We start from the raw sequence: 20,164 nt of genomic DNA on the forward strand, positions 1-20,164 counted from the left end.
AGAGACAGAGACAGAACCAGAACCAGAGACAGAGACAGAACCAGAGACAGAACCAGAGACAGAGACAGAACCAGAACCAGAGACAGAACCAGAGACAGAGCCAGAACCAGAGACAGAGACAGAGACAGAGACAGAACCAGAGACAGAGACAGAGACAGAGACAGAACCAGAACCAGAACCAGAGACAGAGACAGAGACAGAGACAGAGATCGGAACCAGAACCAGAGACAGAGACAGAGACAGAACCAGAACCAGAACCAGAGACAGAGACAGAGATCGGAACCAGAACCAGAACCAGAGACAGAGACAGAGACAGAACCAGAACCAGAACCAGAACCAGAGACAGAGACAGAACCAGAACCAGAGACAGAACCAGAACCAGAACCAGAGACAGAACCAGAGACAGAGACAGAGACAGAACCAGAACCAGAGACAGAACCAGAACCAGAACCAGAGACAGAACCAGAGACAGAGACAGAGACAGAGACAGAACCAGAGACAGAGACAGAGACAGAACCAGAGACAGAACCAGAGACAAAGACAGAACCAGAGACAGAGACAGAGACAGAACCAGAGACAGAGACAGAGACAGAACCAGAACCAGAACCAGAGACAGAGACAGAGACAGAACCAGAGACAGAACCAGGGACAGAGACAGAGACAGAGACAGAGACAGAACCAGGGACAGAGACAGAGACAGAACCAGAACCAGAGACAGAGACAGAGACAGAACCAGGGACAGAGACAGAGACAGAGACAGAACCAGAGACAGAGACAGAGACAGAACCAGAGACAGAGACAGAGACAGAACCAGAGACAGAACCAGAGACAGAGACAGAGAGCGAGTGAACGTCTTTTATTCCATCAATGTAGGAAAATAGATTCACATCAACGTCCTCCATCACTTTCTCCTCAAACACAAACCAACAACATGAAAGTGCTTTCACTGACGTCTTGTCAAACAGGAAGTTCGTTCTGTTGTAACCAGCATCAGCCACAACGTTCTGGAGTAAAGTGCAAATAAAAACAAAAGAGGAAGTCACAAAGAAACGAAATGCAGACCGACAGGAAAACCATGCAGGAAGAGATGACATCAACCAGCTGTACAACCACAAACAACTACATTACCCAGAGTTCCTGAGCCTCAGGCAGCAGCGCCTGCAAGACTTCACTCAGGGTAAAAACAACAAACTGGATTTAAACAAGAAGAAAATAAAACAACAAAGATCAACGTCAGCTGACGACTCGTCATCTGTCACCTCCTCCATCTTCATCATCATCAACATCATCATCATCATCATCATCATCAACATCATCATCATCATCAACATCATCATCATCAACATCACCATCATCATCATCATCATCACCATCATCATCATCATCATCAACATCATCATCATCATCATCATCATCAACATCATCATCATCAACATCACCATCATCATCATCATCACCATCATCATCATCATCATCATCATCATCATCTTCATCATCATCACCATCATCATCATCATCATCAACATCAACATCTTCATCTTCATCATCATCATCATCATCATCATCATCAACATCATCATCAACATCATCATCATCATCTTCATCATCATCATCATCAACATCATCTTCATCATCATCATCATCGTCAACATCATCATCATCATCTTCATCATCATCATCATCAACATCATCTTCATCATCAACATCATCATCATCATCATCATCATCATCATCTTCATCAACATCATCATCATCATCATCATCATCAACATCATCTTCATCATCAACATCATCATCATCATCATCATCATCATCAACATCATCATCATCATCATCATCATCATCATCTTCATCATCATCATCTTCATCAACATCATCATTATCATCATCATCATCTTCATCAACATCATCATCATCATCATCATCATCTTCATCAACATCATCATCATCAACATCATCATCATCATCATCAACATTCATCATCATCATCATCATCATCATCATCAACATCATCTTCATCATCAACATCATCATCATCATCATCATCATCAACATCATCATCATCATCATCAACATCATCATCATCATCTTCATCAACATCATCATCATCATCGTCATCATCTTCATCATCATCATCTTCATCAACATCATCATCATCATCATCATCTTCATCAACATCATCATCATCATCATCATCATCAACATCATCATCATCATCATCATCATCAACATCATCATCATCATCATCATCATCATCATCTTCATCAACATCATCATCATCATCATCATCATCATCAACATCATCATCATCATCAACATTCATCATCATCATCATCATCATCATCATCAACTTTCAAACATGTCCATGACAGGAAGTGACATCAGAGATGGTTGTCATGGAGACTGATACCCGGTTCTGATCCTTTCATCTTTGATTATCTGACCCGTTTCTGTTTGAGCAGCACAGCTCCACAGTGAGACATCCAAACGTCTAGACCCGGTTCTCCTCAGGAACCTGGACCAGCCTGGACCAATCTGGACCAACCTGGACCAATCTGGACCAACCTGGACCAACCTGGACCAGCCTGGACCAATCTGGACCAACCTGGACCAATCTGGACCAGCCTGGACCAACCTAGACCAGCCTGGACCAGCCTGGACCAACCTGGACCAACCTGGACCAATCTGGACCAACCTGGACCAACCTGGACCAGCCTGGACCAATCTGGACCAACCTGGACCAATCTGGACCAGCCTGGACCAACCTAGACCAGCCTGGACCAGCCTGGACCAACCTGGACCAACCTGGACCAATCTGGACCAGCCTGGACCAATCTGGACCAGCCTGGACCAGAAGATGGGTCCAGGCTGGTCCAGGTTGGTCAGTATCAGTTCTAGGTTCCTAAACATCTAAACATTAGAGTCAATGTGAACGTAAACTAGTTCTTGTTTCATGTCTTCAGACCAACTTGTCTTTGTTTCTTCTCTCTTTACTCACGGTTCACCAGCACTATTAGAATTATTATTAATATCATCATGACCAGATGTAGAAGTCAAGCCTGAGGCTCGGTCGGCCTCAAGCCGAGCCTAAAGCCGAGCCTGAGGCCGAGCCTGAGGCAGAGCCTGAGGCTCGGTCGGCCTCAAGCCGAGCCTAAAGCCGAGCCTGAGGCAGAGCCTGAGGCCGAGCCTGAGGCCGAGCCTAAAGCCGAGCCTGAGGCCGAGCCTGAGGCAGAGCCTGAGGCTCGGTCGGCCTCAAGCCGAGCCTAAAGCCGAGCCTGAGGCCGAGCCTGAGGCAGAGCCTGAGGCTCGGTCGGCCTCAAGCCGAGCCTAAAGCCGAGCCTAAAGCCGAGCCTGAGGCCGAGCCTGAGGCCGAGCGTCACAGATCAACTTTCCCATCATGCAACAGGTGACCTTAACAGTCGCTGTCTGAGCACAGGAAGGACAACGTCCTGCGGGTTGTAGCACCAACGATGAAGAAGACAACGCTCTCGCCACGCAGCGAGGCGCCATTTGGCAAAAGTGAAGAACAGCAATGTGACATCACCATGACGACCGAGAGTCAGACTCCTCCAGAAACACCACAGAAGAAGAGGAGGAGGAGGAGCAAAGGTTATTTAATGGTGCTGCTGAACCACAGCTTCAGCTCCTGAAACTTCTTTACACGATGAATCGATTCAATGTTGATAAAATAAAAAAATAAAAATGAAATAAAGCTTTGAAACGTCTTTAAGTCCAGACATCAGAGAAAAGCAACAAGTTCTGTTATTTAACAGATGATCTGTCAAAGTCTCGTCTTCTGTTTCAGTGTTTTAGTATTTAATGGTCTGTATTTATTTAAACTGCTGAATGAGACGCTCTGATGGCGGCCGGATGTGATGATGTAGAGGCTGAATAAAACAGCTGATCGTCTGGAGGATCATCTTCATCATCTGATCAGCTGTTACTGACGTCATAGACCAAACTATTTATGTGGAATACTGGCCGATAACCGGCGGTGGACGACTGATCGGACCTCAGGAAGTGATCAACGCAGCGGGGACGCTGTGGACAGAAAGCAGAGTGTGAAGTGTCCTGCAGAGGACAGCGATGCGTCCGCTAGAGACACAACTGACCAACACCACTGAAGAAGAAACGAGGGAGTAGAAATAGATAGATGAACTTCTGAAGTTCATCGTCAGCGTCTGGTCAGAGGGTTCTTTTCTAGACTCTACGGTCCAGGTTGATTTAAATCCTGCGGTTCTTAGACCTCCAGGTTCCAGGTCTGAGGTTCTGGACCATGGTGGTGTCACATGGCTGCTCCAGAGCTGCTGAGGCTCTCTGAGGAGGAGGTTGAATTAGTGCAAAGGGCGCATGGTAACATATAACAACAGCTAAGCTAATTAGCGGGCTAATCAGTGCTACAAAAGCTAACGCTAAGCTAACATCCGTCGTCACTGAACGGTTCTTACTGCATCTGGATGTGTCGGCGCTACGTGGCAGGAAACCTTGTGCTTGGCTCTTTGTGCCTGAGCTGAAGCGTCTTCTGGTGAACTTTGACCCCTGTGATCAGCTGACCCCTGTGATCAGCTGACCCCTGTGATCAGCTGACCCCTGTGATCAGCTGACCCCTGTGATCAGCTGGCTCCTCTAGCAGCAGCCCAGCTGATCACAGGGGTCAGACACAGGATGACACACTAATAGATAAAAACATGAATCTGTTCAGAACAGACGTCGTCCTCTGAATCGAGGCTCCGCTCAGATTTAGAACTTAGAACCTTCTGAAGGTTCTGACCCGTAAAACCAACTGTCTCCATGAATCCTTCCTCCTCCTCCTCCTCCTCCTCCTCCTCTCGCTCTGATGTGAAGCAGGAGCAGAGATGAAACATGCAGGTTTCTGTCTAAGTGCTGTGGGCCAATGGGAGGACGGCGTGTGGGAGGGTTGGCTTCATTCGTCCTCCTGATTGGCTCTCTGCTGCTGCCAATCAGGGACTTCCACCAATCAGGAAGAGGAGATGATGACAGCAGGAGGAGGGAGGTGAGTGCTAATGTCCCTCTTTCTTTGAGGAGGTGCCGCCCTCCCCTGCGTGCTCCTCTACGGTGGAGGAGGTGGGGGGCGGGCTGATGGCCAGCTCCACCGGCGTGAGCGTGATCTCCACCTCCCCCCGCTCCTCGTGCAGCGTGGGGAGGGGCAGAGGAGGCGGGGGTGGAGGAGCGGCGCTGTTGTTGTTGCTCGGCCTCGGAGCTTTCTGGATGACCTCCACCATCGGGGTCCGTCCCCCCAGCTCCCAGCTGGGGTTTCCTGGACTCTGGAACAGCAGCAGGGGCCGTCCGTGGCGGTCCGGCTCGGCCGCTCCGCCCGGCACCACCACGCCGTGGTGCTCCACCAGCCGGTGAGCCGAGTCTGACACCGGCAGAGGACTCAGAACCAGCCCCGGCTGCTCCTGGATCACCAGCTCCAGAACCGGCTGTGACGAAGACGAGGAGGAGGAGGAGGAGGAGGCCTTCTGGATGACGCCCCCGGACAGGGAGGTGATGATGGGGGGGTGTGGCTGAGGAGCAGAGGGGGGAGGAGGAGGCAGGGAGTCCTCGGGGCGAGGCTTTCTTGGTCGTCCACGTTTCCTCTTCACCGGAGGAGCGTTGGAGGCGGAGCTACCGGACCCGCCCGCGGCGCCACCTGGCGTCACCACCTCCGGGGGGCGCTTGGCGGCGTTCCCTCGGGCTTTCTGGACCACTGAGGTGGGGGCTGCTGGGACATGAAGCTGCTGAGGAGGAGGAGGCCCCTCCCTCTCGTAGGACAGACAGCCTTGAGGCAGGATCATCACGGGAACGCCCTGCTGCTGGGGCAGCGTCGCCATGATGACCTTCATCCCTCCTCCGCTGGCGGCGGAGGCGGGGGCGGGGCCTCCGGATCCAGACGCCCCCCCGACACCGGAGGCATCTTTAGGCGCCAGCGAGGGCGGAGAGGAACGAACAGACAGCGTCTTATCTGGGATGGAGCTCCGAGGGAGGAGTCTAGGTAACTGCTTCATGTACGCCTCCATCTGCACCTGCACCTCCACCTGCACCACACACAGGGGGCGGGGCTTAGGAATACAGTCACCTGCTCATATGTAAACAAGACAAGTTATTGATGTTGACATACCGCAGGACGCAGCGAGGAGGACGAGGAAGAGGAGGAGGAGGATGAGGAAGAAGGGGGAGGAGCCTCCAGGGAGGACGGTTTGGCCACTGCAGCTGATTTGTCTCCAGACGGCAGCTTCAGCGAGGACGAGTCTCCGAGGTCCTTCTGCAGAAAGACAGGAAGTGGTCAGCAGCTGATCGATGAACCAGACTCTGATCAGCAAGAATCAGATGAAACCTTCTGGTCTGCTGCTCCGTCTCCGTCAGCTCTGGGGGGGACAGGTGTCTTCTTAATGACCTTATGAGGTTTAGCTGGACCTCCTGAGGACAGAGAGACATCGTTAAAATGGACAGAATGGACCAGGCGTCCTCACAGAGACAGGGGACACAGACCTGCCAGGGCTGCAGACATGACCAGCTCGGCCTGGCTGCAGCGAGGGTTGACGTTCTGGTCCTGGATCAGGTAACGAGCGACGTCCACCACCGTGTCGAAGGAACGCTTCAGGACCTTCTGCGCCCACTCACAGATCAGCTCGCACGCCGCCTCCGTCACTTCCTGTTTGTAGGTCTGGACCAACTCAGTTAACTCCGCCTGGACAACAAGACGAGACAGTGGACTTACTGAGGGGAGGTAGGGGGACGGGTTGGACTGGTGTCAGTACTGGGGGGGGACAGGTCTGTACCGGGTCATTCTTCAGGTCCAGGTTGGGCAGCAGAGGCATGTTCAGAACGGTCTTCCTCCTGATGCCGCTGTAACAGTACGTGTCGCCACACAGGTCAGGGAATTTAACTAGCAACCCTCACAGCCTCAGGGGCCACGGCCTCAGGGGCCACATGGGCTCCAGGGGCCACATGGGCTCCAGGGGCCACGGCCTCAGGGGCCACAGCCTCAGGGGCCACATGGGCTCCAGGGGCCACATGGGCTCCAGGGGCCACATGGGCTCCAGGGGCCACAGCCTCAGGGGCCACATGGGCTCCAGGGGCCACAGCCTCAGGGGCCACATGGGCTCCAGGGGCCACAGCCTCAGGGGCCACATGGGCTCCAGGGGCCACATGGGCTCCAGGGGCCACAGCCTCAGGGGGCCACATGGGCTCCAGGGGACACATGGGCTCCAGGGGCCACAGCCTCAGGGGCCACATGGGCTCCAGGGGCCACATGGGCTCCAGGGGCCACAGCCTCAGGGGCCACATGGGCTCCAGGGGCCACATGGGCTCCAGGGGCCACAGCCTCAGGGGCCACATGGGCTCCAGGGGCCACATGGGCTCCAGGGGCCACAGCCTCAGGGGCCACAGCCTCAGGGGGCCACATGGGCTCCAGGGGCCACATGGGCTCCAGGGGCCACAGCCTCAGGGGCCACATGGGCTCCAGGGGCCACAGCCTCAGGGGCCACAGCCAAATTAACACCATCATCAAACAGAATAGTTTCCCTGAAACTGTCCTCATGTCTCTGGAGACAGTGTCTGTCCAGCAGGTTAAAGGATATTTGGACTGTCCTCTGCCCCCGAGACGTCTCGCCTTGATGTTGGGAAAAATGTCTCTGATGATCTTCCCAAAGTTGGCGGCACTCAGAGGACGATGCTGGAGGTTCTCACAGTATCTCCTGGAGGACAGGGACAGGACAGGGACAGGAGAGAGAGAGAGGACAGATTACTATTAAATGGTCTCGTCTCTAAAGTGTCCTCTGAGACGTGTGGACGTGTGAATGTGTCCTGACTTGTATGTCTCGTAGACATCCTGCTTGGGGAGACATGTGTCTGAATGCTCCTCCAGGTGACTACGGATCCAGTTACAGGTGTGGAGCTGGTCGGCGGTGTTCACTGAGCTGGAGTCACCGCCACTGGAGACACAAACAAACAGGTACACAATAAACAAACAGGTAAACAATAAACAAACAGGTACACAATAAACAAACAGGTAAACAATAAACAAACAGGTACACAATAAACAAACAGGTAAACAATAAACAAACAGGTACACAATAAACAAACACGTACACAATAAACAAACAGGCACACAATAAACAAACAGGTAAACAATAAACAAACAGGTAAACAATAAACAAACAGGTACACAATAAACAAACAGGTAAACAATAAACAAACAGGTACACAATAAACAAACACGTACACAATAAACAAACAGGTAAACAATAAACAAACAGGCACACAATAAACAAACAGGTACACAATAAACAAACAGGTAAACAATAAACAAACAGGTACACAATAAACAAACACGTACACAATAAACAAACAGGTACACAATAAACAAACACGTACACAATAAACAAACAGGCACACAATAAACAAACAGGTAAACAATAAACAAACAGGTAAACAATAAACAAACAGGCACACAATAAACAAACAGGTACACAATAAACAAACAGGCACACAATAAACAAACAGGTACACAATAAACAAACACGTACACAATAAACAAACAGGTACACAATAAACAAACACGTACACAATAAACAAACAGGTAAACAAACAGGTACACATTAAACAAACAGGCACACAATAAACAAACAGGTACACAATAAACAAACAGGCACACAATAAACAAACAGGCACACAATAAACAAACAGGTAAACAATAAACAAACAGGTAAACAAACAGGTAAACAATAAACAAACAGGTAAACAATAAACAAACAGGTACACAATAAACAAACAGGTACACAATAAACAAACAGGCACACAATAAACAAACAGGTACACAATAAACAAACAGGCACACAATAAACAAACAGGTAAACAATAAACAAACAGGTAAACAAACAGGTAAACAATAAACAAACAGGTAAACAATAAACAAACAGGTACACAATAAACAAACAGGTACACAATAAACAAACAGGTACACAATAAACAAACAGGCACACAATAAACAAACACGTACACAATAAACAAACACGTACACAATAAACAAACAGGTAAACAATAAACAAACAGGTACACAATAAACAAACAGGTAAACAATAAACAAACACGTACACAATAAACAAACAGGTAAACAATAAACAAACACGTACACAATAAACAAACAGGTACACAATAAACAAACAGGTAAACAAACTGGTACACAATAAACAAACAGGTACACAATAAACAAACAGGTAAACAATAAACAAACACGTACACAATAAACAAACAGGTACACAATAAACAAACAGGTAAACAAACTGGTACACAATAAACAAACAGGTACACAATAAACAAACAGGTACACAAACACGTACACAATAAACAAACAGGTACACAATAAACAAACAGGTACACAATAAACAAACAGGTACACAAACAGGTACACAATAAACAAACAGGTACACAATAAACAAACAGGTACACAATAAACAAACAGGTACACAAACAGGTACACAATAAACAAACAGGTAAACAAACAAACAGGTACACAATAAACAAACAGGCACACAATAAACAAACACGTACACAATAAACAAACAGGTACACAATAAACAAACAGGTACACAATAAACAAACAGGTACACAATAAACAAACAGGTAAACAATAAACAAACAGGTACACAATAAACAAACAGGTAAACAATAAACAAACACGTACACAATAAACAAACAGGTACACAATAAACAAACAGGTAAACAAACTGGTACACAATAAACAAACAGGTACACAATAAACAAACAGGTAAACAATAAACAAACACGTACACAATAAACAAACAGGTACACAATAAACAAACAGGTAAACAAACTGGTACACAATAAACAAACAGGTACACAATAAACAAACAGGTACACAATAAACAAACAGGTAAACAAACTGGTACACAATAAAGAAACAGGTACACAATAAACAAACAGGTACACAAACAGGTACACAATAAACAAACAGGTACACAATAAACAAACAGGTACACAAACAGGTACACAATAAACAAACAGGTACACAATAAACAAACAGGTAAACAAACAGGTACACAATAAACAAACAGGTAAACAATAAACAAACACGTACACAATAAACAAACAGGTAAACAATAAACAAACACGTACACAATAAACAAACACGTACACAATAAACAAACAGGTAAACAATAAACAAACATGTACACAATAAACAAACAGGTAAACCATAAACAAACATGTACACAATAAACAAACATGTACACAATAAACAAACAGGTAAACAATAAACAAACATGTACACAATAAACAAACATAAATAAATAAATAAATCAAACCCAGGTCTGACCTCTTGTCTCCTGAGCTGGGTCCTGAGGGCAGCTGGAGGTACAGGTACAGTTTGTCGTTGTCCGAGAACCGTTGGACGTCTTGCTGTGGAGACAAGGAAGACGGCAAAACAGAGACATAAGAGACATCAGAGATAACAGAGACACCTGGGGGTCAAAGGTCAGACAAGGTTCTTACTAGGATCTGGTCCACTTTGGTCTGGACATTCTTCCTGTGGGACAGAAGAACAAACGTCAGCTTCACTTACACACTTCCTAGATCTACTGGTCACCATGGTTACCCTCCTCCCAGAGGACGTCTCTGATCTAAAGACACCTACGAGATGTTGCTCTTGAGTTTCTGCAGCAGCATGCTGGGCTCCGTGTCGCCCTCCCCCGACTCCAGGCCCCCCTCCCCTCGCCGCTGGGCATCGGCCCGCTGGCGCCGCTGGTCCTCCGACATCTGGATCAACCTCTGGACCTACTAACGTACGCTGAGGAGCAGCATCTGGAAGGGAAGGAGGAAATACTGGATTATAAACTGAAGTTATTTCTTCCTAATCTCATGTTCACCAGGGGGGGCTGGACATGGCCTCCACTGGTTCTATCAATCAAAGACTAAACTACAAACACATTGACATGACAGACATATTTGGTCATGTGACTTTGCTTCTTCTTCCTCTACTTGATCTCTGCCAGCCATGATGTCAGCCATGATGCCAGCCATGATGCCAGCCATGACGCCAGCCATGATGTCAGCCATGATGCCAGCCATGATGCCAGCCATGACGCCAGCCATGATGTCAGCCATGATGCCAGCCATGATGCCAGCCATGATGCCAGCCATGATGCCAGCCATGACGTCAGCCATGATGCCAGCCATTAATATAAATATAGGTTAATATGAATAAATATAAATATAAATATAGATATAGATTAATATAAATATAGATTAATGTAGATTAATATAAATATAGGTTAATATAGATATAGATTAATATAAATATAGGTTAATATGAATAAATATAAATATAGATAAATATAGATATAGATTAATATAAATATAGATTAATGTAGATTAATATAAATATAGGTTAATATAGATATAGATTAATATAAATGTAGATTAATGTAAATTAATATAAATATAGGTTAATATAGATATAGATTAATATAAATATAGGTTAATATAGATATAGATTAATATAAATGTAGATTAATATAGATTAATATAAATATAGGTTAATATGAATAAATATAAATATAGATAAATATAGATATAGATTAATATAAATATAGATAAATGTAGATTAATATAAATATAGGTTAATATAGATATAGATTAATATAAATGTAGGTTAATATAGATATAGATTAATATAAATATAGGTTAATATAGATATAGATTAATATAAATATAGATAAATATAGATATAGATTAATATAAATATAGATTAATGTAGATTAATATAAATATAGGTTAATATAGATATAGATTAATATAAATGTAGATTAATGTAAATTAATATAAATATAGATTAATATAGATATAGATTAATATAAATATAGATTAATGTAGATTAATATAAATATAGGTTAATATAGATATAGATTAATATAAATGTAGATTAATATAGATTAATATAAATATAGGTTAATATGAATAAATATAAATATAGATAAATATAGATATAGATTAATATAAATATAGATTAATGTAGATTAATATAAATATAGGTTAATATAGATATAGATTAATATAAATATAGATAAATATAGATATAGATTAATATAAATATAGATTAATGTAGATTAATATAAATATAGGTTAATATAGATATAGATTAATATAAATGTAGATTAATGTAGATTAATATAAATATAGATTAATATAGATATAGATTAATATAAATATAGATTAATATAGATTAAAATAAATATAGATTAATATAGATATAGATTAATGTAGATTAATATAAATATAGATTAATATAGATTAATATAGATATAGATAAATATAGATATAGATTAATATAAATATAGATTAATATAAATATAGATTACTATAGATAAATATAAATATAGATAAATATAAATATAGATTAATATAGATATAGATAAATATAGATAAATATAAATATAGATTAATATAGATAAATATAAATATAGATAAATATAGATATAGATTAATATAGATTAATATAAATATAGATTAATATAGATATAGATTAATATAGATATAGATTAATGTAGATTAATATAAATATAGATTACTATAGATAAATATAAATATAGATTAATATAGATAAATATAGATATAGATTAATATAGATAAATATAAATATAGATTAATATAAATATAGATTAATATAGATATAGATTAATATAGATTAATATAAATATAGATTAATATAGATATAGATTAATATAGATTAATATAGATAAATATAAATATAGATTAATATAAATATAGATTAATATAAATATAGATTAATATAGATATAGATTAATATAGATTAATATAAATATAGATTAATATAAATATTAGGGGTGTGCCAAAATATCGATACTACAATATATCGTGTTATTTCGTCTCGCGGCACGTTATCGATACACTGACGCCAAATATCGATATTTAAACAATAAACATACAGCGGTTCTAAACAAATTCTCTCACAAAAACCTGCTACAATTTTGACACTACTTCAAGCCACCACATGATGGCGCTTAGCATGAATAAAAATGGGTGCTGCGGCCAAGGACGCTGAACATGTAAGCAGCCAATAAAACAAAGAAGAAGAAGTTAGCCGAAGAAGAAGAAAATGGCGGAAGGCGGTGGAGAAAAACTTGTGGTAAATACTCTAATAGTATATTTATTAGAACCATCTCGGCAGGTCAGGGTTTCGGCGGCACGGTGTGGGAGGATCCCCTCAGCGGGACCTCTCCCCGGCGTCGGCCGGCCCCCGCCGGGCGCATTTCCTCCGTGGCGGTGTGCCGCAACCGGCTCTGGGCCGGACCGGCGCGACTGCCGACCGGCAGCGGACTGTCCTCAGTGCGCTCTGACCGCGTCGCGCCGCTCATTTGTTGTTAATGTTCTGTATGCATACCATGTTATGGTAACTGTACGTTTTCAATAAATGAACCTAGTATTTTATAGGTTCAAATAGACACAAATCTTGTTTTTATTCATTCTACTGGTAGTTCGTTTTGCTCAAATAGAAATTGAGGCATGCCTCAATTCTAATTCATGCTTCTAATGCGAGGAGAAGAGTCCAACAATCTCCGTCATCAGACATCTGTGTGTCCCAGTGGCCAGTGTACGGAACGTGTTTTTTCTACTGCAGGTGGCATAATCAGCTCTCAGAGGAGCAGTTTTCAGTTATCATAATGCACTGAAATGTAAATTTTTTTTGTGAATTTCTGTTAATAAATTCAGAATTTCTTCAGACACAGATATCGTGATGTATTGTGGATGAAATTTCTTGCAATATATCGATTATCGCAGAATCGCTGTATCGTGATATTATCGTTATCGTGGACAAAATATCGTGATAGTATCGTATCGCAAGGTACCTGGTGATACCCAGCCCTACTATATATAGATTAATATAAATATAGATTAATATAAATATAGATTAATATAGATAAATATAAATATAGATTAATATAAATATAGATTACTATAGATATAGATTAATATAGATTAATATAAATATAGATAAATATAGATATAGATTAATATAAATATAGATTAATATAGATATAGATAAATATAGATATAGATTAATATAAATATAGATTAATATAGATATAGATAAATATAGATATAGATTAATATAAATATAGATTAATATAAATATAGATTAATATGGAATTAATCAACCAATAACTAGAGTCATAATCAATATTTATGACAGTTAATAATTGTAATAGTTCATTAGCTGAGAATCACATGATATTCCTGACAATAAAAACAACTGATGACTGATTAGTTATTGGTCATTGATCAGAATCAGTCGTCCAGCTCTGGGGCCAGTCAGGGGCCAATCAGGGGCCAGCTCTGGGGCCAATCAGGGCCAGTCAGGGGCCAATCAGGGGCCAGTCAGGGGCCAGCTCTGGGGCCAGTCAGGGGCCAATCAGGGGCCAATCAGGGGCCAGCTCTGGGGCCAATCAGGGCCAGTCAGGGGCCAGCTCTGGGGCCAGTCAGGGGCCAGTCAGGGGCCAATCAGGGGCCAGTTCTGGGGCCAGTCAGGGGCCAGCTCTGGGGCCAGCTCTGGGGCCCAACTAAACACTATCATGTCGTGAACCTGGGGGGACCTGAGGGGCTTTAAGTGTCAGAGCCCAGGGGCCCATCCTGGGGCCCATCCTGGGGCCCATCCTGGGGCCCATCCTGGGGCCCATCCTGGGGCCCCTCAGTGGTCTAACAACACATTTAACTCAGAGTTCATCTGACCCGGTGACTCCAGCCGCTGGAAGGCCGCCTGGTGGAGACACGTTCCAGCGGTACCGGCGCCGTTAAACGGTCGGACTATAACCGGAGCTGGAGGCATGTCTGTGCGGAGCCACCGCCCGCCGCCGGCTACCGGCTACCGTTAGCTGGTGGTGCTGGAGCCGGCCGTGCTCCGTGTCTGGGCGGACTGCCGGTGGTCATGTGGCTGCCATTTACTACAACACACACACACACACACACACACCGAGCCAGCGCTACATGCTACTGCCTAGCTAGCAGGCTAACAGGCTAGCGGGCTAGCCCACAACACGGACAGCATCTGCGTCATCCGACGGAGACTTCCGCTCTCACTGCGGCTCGTTCGGTTGATTTATACCGAGCACATCTGATAAAAGCCCCGCAGTCACGGAAACCGAGAGATCCGTCCCCAGCGGAGGAGACGGGGGTGTTAGTTCGGCTAACGATGACATTTGTTAGCTAGCTCGAAGCTGCAGCTAACTAACCTAGCTACATGCTAACTGACAGCATTAGCCACGAGCACAAAAACACACGTATACACGTTTAACGCGCTGTTTTCACTTTAAAAATAATTCCTGACAGCGGTTAATTAATTCTGTAATTAATGTTTCATCGGACGGTTGAGTCCCATTTGAGTATTTATTTTAGAAAAGAAAAAGAAAGTACCTGAGCCAAGATTCAGCAAAAATCCCCTTTCAATTTTTTTTGTGATTGGACGACTTTGTTATGTCTGCCTGACTACAAAGCCAACGTCTATTCCTATTGGACGGTTCTTCCAAATCTACCCGGATACCAAAAGCGGTCGAAATGCTATTGGTCGAGAAGAATTATTTTTCTGACATGGATTATTCCGATTGGACACGTTTTTCTGGTCTGCCCAGTTACAAAACAGATGAATGTATCAGGCGATATCTGCCCAGCAACAGCGCCGTTTACATAACGAGGAGCTAGAAACAGACGTGATTAGACCTGCACGTTATACTAACACACGGAAATATATTAATACCCTCAAAGAAAGTCACCAGAAAAGAACTGAATGTCTAATTTTCATAACATTAATCAAACCAATCAATTCAAAGGAAAGTAACTATTACAATTCATTAATCCACAGGATTAGATGTAACAATCCCTTGAGCCAAGATCCCAGGCAAAACACATTTAGAGGCCTGTCCAGCTGAGAAACCCTAACGAACCTACGGTCATGTGATATGACGCTTAACCTACAATCTACATGAACTAATGCTGCTGGCTTGTACGGCCCACTCAGCAGCTGACGCTAACTCAAACCTTGTGAAATATAAGCTAACCAAATGCTACCGGCTACAATATATATATACGTATATTTATTATTAGCTTTAGTTAAATAAAGAACACTGTGCTGTGTCACATTAACAGACATTTTTGTAGGGAATGACATCTCAAGAACAAAAATAAAACCAGAAACCAACTCAGTTTTTATTTGTCATGTTTATTTTCCATTATACAAAAGTGACAGTGAACATCAGACACAAACTAAACTGGAGAGTAGAGCAGAATCGGTTTTCATGCGGCAGAGAAACGGTCGACGCTCGTCTTTATTCAAAGCCACTGTAGAGAAACAGGAAGACACCACATTTAAACATCTTCAAATATTAAACATCTGAGACTTTTATAAATGAAACTACATTTGGTTTTAGGTTCAGTTAACAGATTTATTGTGTAAAAGTTCAGTCAGATAACTTTTAATGAATCACAGGATTAAAATAACATTTAAAATCACAGTTAGCCACGTTATTGTCCATGTCTGCTTCAAAATAAAAGCCCTACTGTGTCTGCTTTGAAGCTGCTCAAAGGCTTTCATTTTGGGGTTTTCACAGTAAAAGTCCAGTTCACTAAGCCATGATCAGCTCTTTAGTGACTTAATCTTTCACTGTTTGTTTCCCGCTGTGACCTTTGACCTACCTGACCATGTGAGCGATGTCCCAGTTGGTTTCTGATGACAGAGGACCCACGATCTCCACGCCCTCCTCCGTTACTATGGCAATCTCGTGCTGGAACAGACAGAAACATCACGGTGAACTCAACAGGTTTAAATACACGTCCAGAGGTCAGAGGTCAGAGGTCAGCTGATCAGTCCATGAACTCACTCTGTTGTAGGAGCGAGCATCTCTGTAGTACAACACTTTGAGGCAGCGCTCCACCAGCTCCCGGGCCTCCTGCTTCGTGATCTCTGCTTTCTTCTCCAGCACCTCCCTCATCAGAGGCTGTTAGACAGACGCCACAAACATCAACAGGATCAGGTTTAACAACAACTTCAAACTAATGTCCTCATTGGTTCCAGAGGTTTGTGGAGTCTCCTCCGTCTTCTCATCTGTCTTTGCCGTCAGACTTTTTAAATCCTGACGCTGCTCTCAGAGCCGGAGCTTCTGTCCTGATCTAGATCTAACATTTATCACCAGAGGATGAAGGAGATTTAGAAAATGAACGGATGTCAGATCTTTAGATAAAGGTGGATTTGATTCTGGGACAGCTCATAGTTGACCAGAGAAGAACTTAACTGAGACAGTAAACACTGCGTCTGAACTCCTGGTGTTTACTGTCTCAGCCATCAAACCCAGAGTCACAACCATCTGATGGAGGTTAACATTTACACAGTGGTTGGTGTTTTGTTCAGAGTCGTGTGTAGATGAACTGAGTTCTGACGGTTATCATCTGTCCTAGTCAAACGTCTCCGTCCAACTTCACAGAACCATGTGACCGAGTTCAGTCCAAAGACCTGGATGTGTCCTCAGGAGGAAACTAGTGTGGACTTGGTACAGCCAGGTATCCCATAATGTCCAACAGGTCAAACTCACCTGAGCCAGGTACGCCCCGAAGCCCGTGGCCACCGTGGGGGCCTCATAAGCCACGCCCAGCTTGTCCACGTAACCTAGGAAACTAGAGGGAAACAAGATGGCCACCAGGTTAATTGTAGTTCACAAAACGAGAGCAGAGGAGATTAAAACTACAAGTCTGGTCGATTCAGTCTGACATTTCAGAATCAGAATCAGCTTTACAAGGAATCTGACTTCAGCAACTTTGCTCTCTTGGACAGAAACAACTTAAATAAGTGAAAGAAAGATAAAATAAAATAAATCTCAATCTGTACACATAAAATATAGAATAGAGCAGATATATACACCAAACCAGGGTTTGTACAGTGACTCTATCCAGCAGAGTTCTAGTTCATTGTTCATGTGGATGGTCTGACACTCTGTGACTGCTCAGAGTTCATCAGAGCCACAGCCCGGGGGAAGAAACTGTCCTTGTGGCGGGTGGTCCTGGCGTACAGCGCTCTGTAACGCCGGCCTGAGGGGAGGAGTCTAAACAGGTTGTGACCAGGGTGGGAGGAGTCTGTGGAGATTTACTGGCCCACGTCCTGAAAATCTCCACAGACCCCTCCCACCCTGGTCACATGTGTACAGACTGAGGTTTATTTTATTTTATCTTTCTTTCACTTATTTAAGTTGTTTCTGTCCAAGAGAGCAAATGGTGAAATGCATCATGGGAGTAATTCTGTTCGTTACTGTTGGACAAAGACGGGAGGTAATCCGGTATCTATGGGTCAAACTGAGGCTGTGACAGATGAAGCTTTACGTTGTTGTGTTTCCAGTGTAGCTGCTGATGTTGGGTTCCTCTCACCTCTCTCCGTTGTAGAAGCCTCCGATCACCACGGTGTTCCACAGAGGGTTCATCTTACTGCGGCGGTTGTACATGACTCTGGTCAGCCAGGAGTGGACGGCCTTCGGGCTGTAGCTGTGTCCGTCGCCCAGCAGCTCCTCATCGATCCTGATGGAAGAACACAGTGTTTGAATGAACCAGACTGTGATGAAGACAAGGTGATGTCTGTGTGTCTGCGTCTGGACCGGCGGCTTACACCATCTGCTCGATGACCTGTTTGAGGTACTGGTAGTCGGCGTAGTCTCCCGACGCTCCCAGCATGGTGTTGTTGTTGACCTGCAGAACAAACGCAGGTTAAACTAACACTTTGCCTCCTTCACAGTCAGCTGACGCCCCGGTGGCGGCGGCGGCGGCGGCACTCACCTTCATGAGACGGGAGATGTTCCTGAACCGAGCCAGGGAGCCGTAGGAACCCAACATGTCCGCCGCGATGACAACACCACCGGTGAACTTCACCCCGAGCACCGACGTCCCGGTGACCATGGGGTTACTGAGGAGGAGGAGGAGGAGGAGGAAGAGGAGGAGGAAGAGAAGGAAAAGGAAGAGGAGGAGGAGGAGGAGGAGGAGGAGGAGAAACATGAATGACCCCAAACACACTGATGCAGACATGTTTTAATTTAAACCAATCTGTTTAGTCCTGAAGCTTTAAATCACTTCTAGAAACTAAATGTTATCTCTTTAAACGAGAGATAATCCAGTGACTGTTTCACCAGGTTTAGTAAATTAAAAGTGTTATCTAAGTTAAAACGAGTTTTCAAGTCTGTAAACAGAAGCTACGTTTCTGTGTGAGGCTAACTCAGCTAACGCGGCTAACAGCTAACAGCTAACAAAACGCATTAAAAACAACCAACTTTAACGTTTCCGGCTGAATAAAGAAAACTTAATTTATTAACTTCAACAACACGCGACAACATGTCCACACTGAGCGGTAAAACGTTTAAACTGACGTAAACTAGCAGTTAGCTTAGCATCCTATAGCTGCTGTTACTCCATGATGATACAGCACTGCGATGGAGCTCAAACTGAAACCGACAGCCGGGGTTTCGGGTTAAATTAACGGAGAACTGCCGCGGTTGTGTCGGAGCGGATGACTCACAGCGTGTGTCTAACGGGTCCGCATGATGGCACCGGTCCGCTGCTGCTGCTCCCGCCGGAGAAAGAGTAAAACTGTCCCGGTTTTGGTCCGTTCTCCCAGAAACTCAGCTTCAAACCACTCGCCTCCATCTTTGATATCTGGCGGAAATGACGTCACGGCGTCTTCTTGTTGGACTGAGCCGTGTTGACGTCACTGAGGGAAACTGTAGCGCCACCTGCTGGTACTGCAATATAAAAATAATAACATTAAAAATAATATATTTATTAAAATAATAATAATATATTAATTTAAATATTTAAAGTTGATAATGGATTTATTTTAAAAATGCTGCTGTAACACTGCAAATGTCCCAACTCTGGGATAAATAAAAGGATTATCTTATTTTATCTTATTTGTATTTAAAATAATACAAGGAGGGTCTTTTTTTCATATAATTAATGTTAGACGTTTATTTAAAACATATTTAAAAATAATTAAAGATATTTATTAAAAGGAGAAGGAATATAAAAGGAGCAAAATTATAATAATAATAATAATTCAGATTAAGAATCAAACAAGGACACAGTTGGTGTATGTTCAATATAC

General features: G+C 43.7%; 2 protein-coding genes across 3 annotated transcripts; both read right to left on the reverse strand.

Moving 5' to 3' along the window:
- Positions 1–3,598: 3,598 nt before the first annotated feature.
- On the reverse strand, positions 3,599–10,788 carry rfx5 (regulatory factor X, 5). 2 transcript variants are annotated; one of them, XR_014699523.1, is made up of 11 exons: positions 10,658–10,788; positions 10,516–10,549; positions 10,340–10,422; positions 7,815–7,937; positions 7,584–7,700; positions 6,783–6,861; positions 6,493–6,691; positions 6,338–6,420; positions 6,122–6,265; positions 4,449–6,038; positions 3,599–4,317 (listed from the first exon to the last, which is right to left on the reverse strand). XR_014699523.1 is itself a non-coding variant. In XM_084563671.1 (10 exons), the coding sequence occupies exons 1-10, from the start codon at positions 10,777–10,779 to the stop codon at positions 5,022–5,024; spliced, it is 2,001 nt and encodes a 666-aa protein (XP_084419797.1). In that variant the 5' UTR covers positions 10,780–10,788; the 3' UTR covers positions 3,599–5,021. The 2 variants fall into 2 exon arrangements, 1 of the variants encoding a protein (XP_084419797.1); XM_084563671.1 differs by having other exon boundaries at positions 3,599–6,038.
- Positions 10,789–16,236: 5,448 nt separating this feature from the next.
- On the reverse strand, positions 16,237–19,712 carry psmb4 (proteasome 20S subunit beta 4). Its single transcript, XM_084563714.1, has 8 exons — positions 19,580–19,712; positions 18,847–18,973; positions 18,680–18,759; positions 18,445–18,591; positions 17,619–17,700; positions 16,911–17,027; positions 16,726–16,814; positions 16,237–16,371 (listed from the first exon to the last, which is right to left on the reverse strand). The coding sequence occupies exons 1-8, from the start codon at positions 19,705–19,707 to the stop codon at positions 16,359–16,361; spliced, it is 783 nt and encodes a 260-aa protein (XP_084419840.1). The 5' UTR covers positions 19,708–19,712; the 3' UTR covers positions 16,237–16,358.
- Between the last annotated feature and the right edge of the window lie 452 nt (positions 19,713–20,164).

The sequence above is a fragment of the Chelon labrosus genome (genome assembly GCF_963514085.1).
Source record: "Chelon labrosus genome assembly, chromosome: 16".
NCBI lineage: Eukaryota > Metazoa > Chordata > Actinopteri > Mugiliformes > Mugilidae > Chelon > Chelon labrosus.